This window comes from Pleurodeles waltl, chromosome 11 (assembly GCF_031143425.1).
Source record: "Pleurodeles waltl isolate 20211129_DDA chromosome 11, aPleWal1.hap1.20221129, whole genome shotgun sequence".
In the NCBI taxonomy this organism is placed as follows: domain Eukaryota; kingdom Metazoa; phylum Chordata; class Amphibia; order Caudata; family Salamandridae; genus Pleurodeles; species Pleurodeles waltl.
In genome coordinates, this window is record NC_090450.1 from 152,654,755 (window position 1) to 152,667,235 (window position 12,481).

Genomic DNA, 12,481 nt, shown 5'->3' on the forward strand with positions numbered 1-12,481 from the left:
AAGGGGTAGGGGAGACACACTCCTCCGCATACATGGAGAGACCGTCCCTGATGTGGACTTTGAGTACAAATCCTATACTAAACATCAGAGCTGAGTTTCATGTGCAACAGCCTTTTTGGCAAAAGTGCGGCTGATGACCTCTTTCCTGGGTGACTCTTTGTAAAACTGGTGCTGTTCGTGCAACGCAGCAGTTTTTTATACATTCTCAATAGATCTTTTACTAGATACAGTACAACACATTGTGCGTTCTTTATGACTGAGGTTCATGAACATCATCGCGTAGATGCAAAAAAGGAGAACCTATAACTGATAAATTTGCAAATGAGAATTTGTTTCAATGCACTTTCAAACCACAGTTCTTCCCTATAAATCGGGCAGTGTGCAAAAACTGAACAAACTTGCATGATGGCAGCAAGTGAATCAAACAGGAAATTATTTTATGTAGCATTCATTTCAAATTAACTTAGTTTCTCAGTGTTATCACTAACTGTCTTCTTGGGCTGATGTTTACACGGAATAGCAAAACACGTTGCTAGCACACGTGAGTCGTAAACGCCGAGAACATTATACAGAAACAACTTGCACAAAACAAAATGAAAACAGCAGGGACCTCGTGAATTTTAACTCAGTCCCTTTACAAATCGATGACAAGGTACAAAAAGAGTAAAGTGTTTCTGAAGTTAAACTAAACAAGTTGCTACAAGATTAAAATATACAAAATCCAAATGCATAAAGTTATATCAGTGCAATGCATTAGATTTCTGGCACATCCCTTGGAAGAAAAATGTTCCTTATAAAACGTTTTATTTTTTGTTGCACTGCAAAATCTGTGTTCCTTTATTTCCCTTTACAATTTTGCATCATAATACGAAATCTATGGTACACAGGTGTACAAAATAGAAGCACGTAGAAACATGCTGGAATGAGAAGGACGGCCGCTAAAATCCCACTAAAATGTGCCTGGCCTCTTTAGTTTCTTGAATGCCAGAAACGCACACACTTTCCTGTTCATATACAGCCGCAGTGTTTCTGTTCCTGTTGGTCAGATTAATGTAAACTGATACACTATCAACATACTATAAAAACCTATTATTGCATGTCTATTTACATTCTGTTTCATCTCACTTGTATCTCAAACTGACTTGTGAAATTAAGAAAACAATTTATTGCTATTAGATGAGCAGCAAAAGTGCTTTGTCATGTTGAACCACAAAATGACTGTACATAATCCAAGCGAAGACGTTTTGTTTCCTGTCGTCATGGTTTCTCCTCCTTTTGGACTACCAGCTGAATCAAACCATTGAAAAACCTTATTTAATAACTTATTGTCAGTAATGTAGAATCCCGTTCATTTGTATGCAGAGCACGCGCTGACTATTCACGGTGTATGTGCACTGGCAGGCGTTACACAATGGCAGCTCCGGGGTCTATTTCTTCCTTGGTTTGTCTTGCAAAGAGTAAGACGGATGTTGCAAAAAATCCACCGAAAGAAATGGCAGCACACGTAGTTTAACACGAGGAGGTGCTCGCTCGTACTTTAAATATCCAAGAACATTGACTTCCGCAGCAGCTCGGTGCCCACAAGCTCCTTTTAGGGTGTTTTCAACAACGCGCGCCAAGAATGTGGCTGGCGGGCGGCGGCAGGACTTTTTTTTCCCTCCTCGAGACCCGTCTCCCCTCCTTCCAAACATTCACAGAGCAGCTACTTTAGTGCAAATTTCCCATTGAATAACATGGCTGCGGGAAGCAAGGCTTTTGAAAGTCTATACGTTTGTTTCCAGGCCAAGCAGCCTTCCCATGCGCTCCATGTTCTTTTCTATGGTGGCTCTGCAGGTTATTTCTTTGGCGCACTCCATAGGAAACCAGCCCCTTTCTCCATCCCGCAGTCGCTCGCCTTCATACCAACCTGCACAACAAAACAGAAACAGCTGTTACACTTCCTCGGCGTTTGCTTAAATTCGAGCCAAAAAAAACGTCATTCCAAGAGCGGAGGTGAACGAAGGTGGAGATTGTTTTGCTAGAGCTGAACTGAACGCAGAGTGGGGTAGAGTGAAAGAACTATGGATAGGCCAGTTTAACTATTCAAAGGTGTGGACGATTTCCGGTGTATGAGCACAGCATAAAAGCAGAGGTACGCCATAGGGGATATTTATCAAAGCTTTGTGTCACACTTGCACTGCAAACATTTACGACAGATTTCTGATTTTGAGTGGCTTAAAAAATCTGGAGTAATGCAACGCAGCACAAATTGCTGTGATGCATTACTCTGCACAAGGGAGGCATTCCGTGGGCACTGCATGGGTGTTTCCACTCAACTCCCATGGTTTTTGACGCATTCCCATGTTTACCAAAACTGGTAAACCTGGGGATGCGCCAAAACGAAATGCTTACCCAGGAGAGGTGCAATGAGGAGAAATATCTTTATTTCTTCTTGTTACTTTCCCCTGTCTATGTGTGCTGCACACATAGAGAAATATGCCTCTAAGGATTGTTTTTTTGCAGGAATGTGCCCCTTCAATCCTGCATGCAACGGTGCCTGTGTTGGTGTTGCAGGGGTGCATGCGTTGCTGCTAGGCAGGCGATTGTGCAACAGCGCAAGGGGAAAGGTCGGGACTGCACTGTATGCTTTAAATACGGCACATTCTTGCCCTTTCCCAGTGACTGAGTGCCGCGAAGCAAGGTGACTTGCTGAGCTGCACTGCACCACTTCTGCATTAATATGGTCCAAAATGACGATTATAGCAGTCACAACGTGGGCCCTGCTGTGCACGAGTGCTCACCCTTTTTCAGGAAGCATCTGCTTGTCCAGGGACCTTTTTATATCTGTGAGGTGGCCTGACAGTACATTTTAGAGGCTCCTTCCCAAAGTTTGCAGATTCATTTTACCACTGTAGTCATGCTAAGGACTCTTGCACAAAGTCAGCTTTTTGTAATTTATGTCCATGTTGCAGAACAGCATTGAAAAAAATGGCTGTTTTTTTCTCCAGGCTCTGTAATAGTATCTACAGAGAATACAAGCAATCAAATTAATAAATTAGACCGCAATGTTAATGTGACAGGTAGTTTGAATGTTGTCTCTGTTAAAACTCCCTGAGCCAGGATAACTATCAGTGGTTCGCGGGGCGCAGAAGGGGTGGCGTGGCGTGAGGGGGAGGATGTGAGGGAGGAAATAAAAATTAAATTAAGAAAAAAATTTACCTCCTCCGTCGCTTCGCGCCGCTACTCTGCTGCATGCAGGCACAGGCTCCCAGCCTGCCCTGCGGCCAATCCTGACACTCTGTGGGGGCCTGTGCAGGCTCTCTGCTGCAGGGCTGGAGCGAGCCCTGTGCGCATGTGTGTTTGGCCAGCCCGAGACGGCTCAGTGCACGTCACCCCCCGTGGCCCGCCCCTTTCAAAGTAAAGAATAATAAACATAGTTTATTATTCTTTTCTTTGAAATGCTTTGCAGCTGCCGCTGCTGGCGGAGTGCGGGCAATGCTCCTCTGCATCAATGGAGGAGCCGCCCCTGATAACTATTACACATTTCCACCAGGAGAAACAAGAATGGGTCGCTATAGGGGATATTTATCAAAGCTTTGTGTCACAAAGCAACATACAGTTATCAGTGGGTAGGTATGACTAAGGGGGGTTGGCTTTTCAATAGTTTTTAACTTTGGTTCTCCATGTGACAACACCTTATCTCACTTGGAACCCTGTGATAGAAAACCTCCCATTGTTGATGCATACCCAGTCCACTATTTTATCCTGTGTATGCCTTCCCTCATGATCACTCACTTCCTTATAAGCTGATCCATGCTGGCCCATGTAGTAAGAAAAAAAAATACATATAACTGGCTCAGCACTAAACTAGATGTTTTCTTACCTTGTGACCGGTCTTTCTTTGTTGATTGGCAATCCATCCAACTACCTCGCCACGGGTAGTGGGCTGGGATGGCCTTTCCTTTTTTTACCTCCTTTGTCAACCCCATCTCCTCGCAATAGAGGCTTTCAAATATTCTTCTCTGTTTCTAATTTCTTGCTCGTTCTATGATTTCAAATATCCAACTGTCTTAATGACGTTCCTAATTGGCTTACCTTATTTTTTTGCCATCCTAACCTGAGGTAAAACAAAGTTCCCATCCTTTTTGTCCACCAAAAGTACCTACATTTTAGCTCTATTTCCCCCCTCGCACACTCACATTTGCCTCATTGTCTAAAAAGCTGGGCATTCTCTTCAACCATTCCATGTGACTGAAAATCTTCATCGCTACTATAGTCACCATTTCAAGATATTGAATACTATACATATGGAGCATATATCCTCATATCAAATTCGTCTGAGCCAAACACTGATTAACTCTCTGGTTATTAACAAAGTAAACTATTACAACAGGCGTCTAAAGGTCCCTCAATAGCAAGCATTCATCCACGTCAGCACATACATCAGTTCCCAGCAAAGAACCCTGCCAAATGGCATTTCCTGTGTTATTCTTTCCACTGTGCAGTGCTGGGCATCACCAAATCATCAAATGGCTCGATCTGCTTCAACTACATTCCCCCATATAACACATACTGAGCAACTGGTGGCTGGCCCCTTCCCTGCAACATCCCAGGAATACAGCCAGAAAGAAGGTCTGGGCTTTTATTCACTAGCATTTCAATATTCAAAAGTATCTGGGACTTTGTTTGGCCTTGACTTCTCAGCAAAATGCCAAACACAGGAAAAAGGCTGCACCTTCTGGGGCCCCTACCTAATATTTCACCTGGACCATAGGTAGACACTCTGTTGCAACACTAAAAAGGGACTTTTGCCCGGTAAATGATTCTGCCCAGAGCTGTCCAGGAGCCAGAAGAACCTTGCAGCCTAGGTGGACAGAACCCATCATCACTGTTTCATTTGATACCATCGCTGGCATTATTGGAGGGTATATCAAACTATTTCCTACACAGGAGGGACGCAGACTGTTCTTCTCCAGCCAAGGTCTGAGGCTCATCATTTGTGGACCAGTTTAAACCACTGTGTAGCCCTTTTGGTTACAGAGATAAAGTGCATGAATTAGTGGTTAAAACCTGCCCCTAAATCTGAGATCCTTGGTTAGAAAAGGTGAACTGGAGGGTCCAGCGAATCACGTAGCTCCCATGGGTGCTCCTGTTATAGCGATGCCGGCTGTGAAGTTGTTATGCCTTAATTAACAGGAATGCAGACACAAATATATAAAAAATATCTTACCATCATTAACTTTCTGATACACCAGAACAACATCAGCAGCTTGGAGGGACAGTTCATCGGACTGCTTTGCAGTGTAGCTCCTAATAATCTCCACTTGTGTTAAGTCTTCGGGGAGAAGATAGACTACATTTTAGGCACTAGCAAAAATACACTCAAGCACTATTCATAGTAATAGGTAACCCTTTATATGTTTAATACATTTGTGAATAGTTTAAAAAAAATATTGTTTTAGTGGTTCTATAAATCATCGGTTGCCTTTTTTATGTCAAAAGCCTGTAATCTCTTAAGGGCAAGGCTAACAATGGATTCCCCAATTGCACACAGCTAAAACAGAATGGCATGAGATATAAGATGATAAACCTTAAAAGGACATGGTGGCGGCATAGCTGAGATGTATGAGCCAAAACAATGTTGAATAAAGAACAAGTACTTAAGTTGGATAGGAAGTAAATGAGAGCTAAACATTGAGTAGACACACCTACAGCAAGCATAGAATAAACATCAAGGAAGTGAATATTTACTGCAAATAAGCACACCAGCCAAGTATGATGGACTGTAATATGTACATTTATTTGAGAAAAAACAAAATAATAGAAACCAATTACTGAGAACTGATTGTCATCAGTCATGTTATTTATACTTTTTAAAAAAACGTAAACATTGTCGAAAAAATACATATTAATTTGTTTTCTTTCAAACGGTAAATACCATTCACTTTGAAATTTTCAATAAAACAGTTTAAATCAAATGTTTTCTTAAAATGGATATTCTTTGACTTTGCTTTTTCAGTGACATCACAAAGAACCATAATGAAAACAGAAACGTTAGTTAGGTGTGGAGTTCTTTTACCAGATTCCATCCTTGCCTTGATCCCAGCTCTTTCGCTATCTTAAGGCACTGAAGATAGTACCAACCAGGACATGAGTCGTCTGTAAGGACCCTCTCAGCAGTTCTTAGAAGCTCTGAGCCAGTAAGTACAAAGGATTGTGTAGAGGCTGCCTTTGGCTTGTGGCTGTGGCAGACACGGCATGTTCAAGAGGAGTTCCACTTCTTGATTTTTGTCATTTGTCTACAGAGTATGGCCTCCAGTGGCTGGGTGTATACTGTCATAACAACCCATCGTCTCCAGGTGTTTTAGAGATGGTAAGGCAAAAGCAAGGATAATCAGAAAGCGTGAACTACTTGATCAAGAGATTTGGAGAATGTGGCAGGATTCCCACCCCAGTAGAATGGTCTTGCCTTCCATCAGCAACTCCAGCACTTCCCCAGCATTCTAGGCATTGCTATATCTCCTTTTCTCTGAGTTCACCACCTTTTGAGGAGTTGGTCATACTGGTGAAACTACAAAAGAAAATGATAGCAAACCTCCTCCAGGAAGCAGCAAGAACAAAGAGCCCTGCAGTACTCGGCTTCTACCTTTAGCTGTATAACCAAACCGTCTACAGCTAAAACCAACTGCGGAGTTGCCAACCATATGACCCAAACAATTTGCTTCCCTATTGTGTTTACAGTTATATTATTTTAATTCTGTCAAAAAAGGCTAAGGAAGCCTAAAGTGTTAATAAATTTGAAATTAATTACAATCCAAGAATGACACACTCTTAGCGTATACCCTCAGTTGTTGCAACAAGCCAAAACAATTGAGATTTACCATAACATTGATCAGCATGACGAGCCTCTGTTAACCAGTCAGGTGTTACCCCCACCTGACACAGCCAGACAGCATTGCCCTTAGAAAATACATATTGTCTTTTTGATCAAGTTCCCACTGTCCATTGACCTTAGTGAATGCGTGAATGAAACTTCTAACTGGAGGCACCATAACTTTTCCCCCATTAGCCACTTTTTAAAATTAGAATATTATTACTTGAAGAGGATCTGGTGATAATATATGAGAAAATGCACAGCATTGTATAGTAGAAAGATATTTCTTCCCACTAAGGATTTTCGTTACCGTATGTAGTCTGAGCAATACCGCAAACAAAGCATGTTTGTCCAGTGCTGTATAGGTGATGCAGCAAATATTTAGAAGTCCCAGGCCTATGGCAGTAGCCAATGAAGAAAACCATATTGGGAGACGTATAGTGTCTACTTTGCACCTAGACTAATTTTTCTTTTATGACTCAGTTTATATGAATGAAAGGAAAAGGTGGTGGTGGAAGAATGCCTTTGAAAGGCTCATCCACTTACAATTCCTCGCGGGCGCATTCCAGTCTATCCTTTTTCACCCATTAAGCCATTTCAGAAGTCACCCATATGCAAATCAGACTTGGCTGATTTCCAATAGAAACAGTCCAACTCTTACTGGCAGGACACTTCTCTGGACTGAAACGGAATGAATCCAGACCAATTTTGTGCTAATATGGCCTCTTCAGAGATTTAGCTTAAGTACTGTAGTACAGCGCGCAAGGAACCATCTGAGCATACCCATCACATTCAGGGTGTCGCTCTGAATGGGGAACATATAGGTGATGTGTGGAATAATTGCAAAGGCCCCAGGCAATGGTATTTGCAAGGGGAGCCTTCAAAAGTCATAGCACATGACAATCTCTTGAGGCTCGGAGCTTTATCGTAGGTTTCTGAGAAATGTTCTTTACTGCTGCTTGGAATTAGGATTATATTGGGGGTATTACACTTGATTGTTTCATTATCTCAGTGAGACGTTTACAATATTTATCTACTTTGTAAAAACATATTGTGAATTATGTGTATACCTGAACAATGTATCATGAAAATAATGACAAATAATAAAAACACAACCTAGACTGCAGTCTCTTGCTCTTCTTTTTGAACCTTAAAACGAATTTCCTTGTCCTTGTTTTTATTAGTTTAATAAATACTAGACACCGACAAAAGGTCCTACCTTTTAAGTGCACAACAGAACCACTGATCTAAAAACGAATGCATGCAATGGAAAACCCTCACCATTTAAAAAGAGAAGTTTTCTAAAGCTATCTTTGTTTTGTATGTGTTGGCATGCGACGTGCTGAATCCCGGAAACACATGCAGTACTTTCTCTGTCCCTTACTTACTTGTTCTGTCTGTGTCCTTCCGGTCACTGCTCTGCCCTAGTGCAGTTATCCAACGCGCTCGTTCATTTCTGAAAAACAAGTACGTAGCTGTAGTCAAATTAAACAATATTTAATTCACAAGTCACTGTGTGACCAATAGTCAAATATAAGGCAACAAATAAATAATCCAGTCCATGGGGCGTCTGAGACAGAGAGAAGCATCTGTTACATCATAACCACATGGGAAGGAAAAAAAACGAAGGTGGCCTCTTAAGTGGCATCAGTGGCAGGCACATGTAGCTTGGCAATAACTAGCCAACAGCCCTCCAAAGTTAGGGCCTAATTTATGAAAAGTTAGCGCCGCCTTAAGCCATTTTTTGACACAAAAATGGCACGTCAATATAATTATATTTTGTAAGTTTGTGCCATTTTTGCATCTAAAAATGACATAAAGGCAGCACTAACTTTTCATGAATCACCTAGGGGCATATTTATACTTGTTTTACACCAACTTTGCATAATTTTTTAATGCAAATTAGGTGCAAAACTAACTCCACATTTATTCTTTGGCGCTACACCAGTCTAGTGCCAAATTTATGGAGTTAAAGTCATTTTTTGGACGTGGAAACCTACTTTGCATCAATGAGATGCAAAGTAGGCGTTCCTGTGCAAAAAATGACTTTATGGCCTTAGCGCCATATTTATCCCCTGTGCTAAAATCATTCACGGGGGATCAAATAATGGTGCAAAGCTTGCTTTGCACCATTATTTAATGTCTGGGTCAGAGCAGGCATTAGGGGACCTGTGGGCCTATTTCCATGGTGCAACACCATGGAATAAGCCCACATGTGCCCTCCCCTGGCCCCGGGAACACCCCCACCCACACCATAGGGACAGCGGAGGATGGGGGACCCCATCCCAGGTAAGTATAGGTAAGTACAGGTAAGTATTTTTATTTTAAGTGCCATTGGGAGCCCTGAAATGGTCCCCCCCTACATGGTACTGGGTGCAATGGCCATGCCCAGGGGACCCTTGTCCCCTGTGCTGGCCATTGGGGTGGTGGGCTTGACTCCTATCTTTTCAAAGACAGGAGACATGTGGTATGGATGGTTTTGCATCAGAGAATGATACTAGGCTGGTTAGAGTAATTTTTTTAATCTAACCTGCCTAACGTCATTTTTTGGTGCAAAACCCCCTTCTTCCATACCGCCAGCCCCACTCGGCTAATGTCATTTTTTTCACCCTAGCCTACTCTTTGCACCGGCTTGCACCATTCCATAAATATGGTGCCCAGTTGGGGCTCGGGAATGGTGCAAGCCGGTGCTAAACTTTTTGGTGCAAAACTGCGTTAGTGTAGTTTTGCACCAAAAAATATAAATCAGGGCCTTAGTGTCTGCTCAAACAATTTGAAAAACTTTATTGGGGACTGACATCAGGAATGTGCTGGTTCCAAAGAAATGAATGGAAGCAATGCATGGAATTTAAAATTCTGACATCACCACGTCAGTCAAGACCTGAAATACATTTTTAACTTGAATACCCTGGGGTGGAGGGGGGACACTTAGAGACTGACAGATTTTTCTGGGCAATATACCACAAATGGTAACATAATTCTAGTTATTGGCAACTGTGGCGTTACTGGTGGGAAATTGAAACCAGAATTTTCGTGCTGTCAATGGGTACAGAATTCCATGGTGAAATGTAGGATCAAAACACTCATTATTTCAGTAAAGCCACTTTTCTCTCAAGAATAACAATTTAATTTTGACGGAAAACCACCTTCCACATTTTTTGCATAGTTTTCAGGCCTTCCATCATGCTGTAGTGTACCACACCCTCTGCGTAAGGGAGAGGTGAGGGGGTTGTCTGTTTTTATCTATTGCTGTGTGTGCCATAAAATGTATAAATACACATTTTTAAAAAAGGGTCGGTATCTGTTTCAGTTTTTAAACGATGTAGCCTTGGCTTTTCTGGTCTCTATGATACTGATACACAAAAATGTTAGTAAATCTACACCTCAGAACCATACTCGTATGGCATGCATATACTTTATTTTTTGTGTGGTGGTGAATTACCAAGAAATATGTGTGGAAATATCAAAAATGTATATTTTCAGGGCACTGTATGCTTCCTCATCCCCAATCCTGCAGGTTTTCTGTAGATGGGCAATCAGTCGGTTTGGACTGAGGAGAAATATGCACCTACCCTTCCTTTTTACAATTCTTTTTCTCTCCAGATGGGAACAATTTTCATTATGGAGAAATCCCTTCCCTTACAGTCTCTGGCAGCTGAGGATCATTTTCCACTTTAATTACATAGACTCTAACAATTTTTAAGATTATATACTTAGGTGTGTAACTGTGGTGGTAAAAGCCACTGATTGTGTTTGTAATTACTACAAAGGGATGACTTTGTAAGTATTCTCGAAATTCTCAAAGTGTACCCATAATTACCTGAGAACGCCCCTAATCCTACCCCATCATCAAGTTGTGACTAGGGAAAATATATCCATCTGTGTTTCCTGCTTTTTATGTCAGTAAATAAACACAGTCCCTAATTCCGTGAAACAGGGCAAATTAGACTTTCTGTACACCTAATTTTTTAACGAATTGTGCAAAACATTTTGGAAAGGGACCCGCGATTCCTCCTCTGTGACTTATATTTGGCAATCTAAGTATATATAAATTTGGCTTATGTAACATTACATTTTATGTCATTACCCGCAACCTCAAAGGGACCTTCACTTTAGGCTCTACATTCTTGAATAGGTCTCTTTTACATTGATAACTGGGGGTAGCATAATACGGAAGCTTCCAGATTGTTGCTTATGTATAATCAATGAAAAGCTGTTTTGCACCTGGAATCAGTTTGCCTATACCAGTTAGCTAGACTCCTGCTACTTCACTTACTGTGTTGTTGATGAGAAGAGTGATTACTGCAGCAGCGGACGCTCCCTTAGGGCGGAGGAGCGTCGCCACCCCTGCTGCCAGCACCACCCAAAAGGTGAAAAATATAATAATAATAAAATACATTTATTACCATTTTATTTTTACCTTTTCCCCAACCAAGCTATCTTTGGGGTGGGGCCACTGCTGCTGACTGCCAACAGGGGAGTTATGCTCACTCCACAGTTTACACTGCGCTTGTCATTTTGGCCAGCGTTTTTCGATGGCCAGCCTGACATGCGCAGTGTAAACCTCTCAACTCAGCTGTCTAAGACAGCTGATTGGAAAGCAGGCACAGGCCCCTCGAACCTGCTGGAGCATCGAGGCAGCCCTCTCAAGTCAATCCTGCTGCTGCTCTCATGCTGCTTACATTATCAGCAGCATGAGAGCATCATATACTTTGGTGTGGAGCATTCAATTGCTGCACTCAGAGCGTCGATGAGGCGAGCCAAAGGGGTGAGCACATGTCTATTTTTCAATCTCCACATGTGGCTGGTACACTGAGGGCCGTATTTATACTTTTTGGCGCACAACTGCGCCAATGCAGTTGTGCGTCAAAAAATGTAACGCCGGCTAACGCCATTCCAAAGCGCCATGCGGGCGCCGTATTTATGGAATGACGTTAGCCGGCGGAGCTGCCTGGTGTGCGTCCAAAAAAATGACTTACACCAGGCAGCGCCGGCGTAGGGGAAAATGGAGCTTGGGTGCCAAAAAATGGGGCAAGTCAGGCTGAGGCAAAATTTTCGCCTCAACCCGATTAGCGCCATTTTTTTTTACTCCCAACCCCCATTGAAATGACTCCTGTCTTAGAAAAGACAGGAGTCATGCCCCCTTGCCCAATGACCATGCCAGGGGACTTCTGTCCCCTGGGCATGGTCATTGGGCATAGTGGCATGTAGGGGGGCACAAATCAGGCCCCCCTATGCCACAAAAAAAATTCAAAAAAAATACTTACCTGAACTTACCTTAAGTTCCCTGGGATGGGTCCCTCCATCCTTGGGTGTCCTCCTGGGGTGGGCAAGGGTGGCAGGGGGTGTCCCTGGGGGCATGGCAGGGCACCTCTGGGCTCCTTCCGAGCCCACAGGTCCCTTAACGCCGGCCCTGACCAGGCGTTAAAAAATTACGCTAAAACGGCTGGACGTCATTTTTTTGGACCCGCCCACTCCCAGGCGTAATTTTTGCCCGGGAGTGTAAATACGGCGCACATGCCTCGGAGTCATTTTTTAGACGGGAACGCCTACCTTGCATATAATTAACGCAAGGTAGGTGTCCACGCTAAAAAATGACGCAAACTCCAAGATCTTTGGCGCTAGACG

General features: G+C 42.7%; 1 protein-coding gene across 1 annotated transcript in view; it reads right to left on the reverse strand.

The window, feature by feature from the left end:
• Window positions 1–313: 313 nt before the first annotated feature.
• Window positions 314–12,481, reverse strand: part of ARHGEF26 (Rho guanine nucleotide exchange factor 26) — a 380,358-nt gene continuing 368,190 nt past the window's right edge. The window contains exons 13-15 of the mRNA XM_069213320.1: window positions 8,242–8,309; window positions 5,210–5,314; window positions 314–1,906 (exon numbers count right to left, since the gene is read on the reverse strand). Of these exons, the coding sequence (XP_069069421.1) occupies window positions 1,764–1,906; window positions 5,210–5,314; window positions 8,242–8,309 (316 nt within the window). The 3' untranslated portion in view covers window positions 314–1,763. The remainder of the gene's footprint in view (window positions 1,907–5,209; window positions 5,315–8,241; window positions 8,310–12,481) is intronic.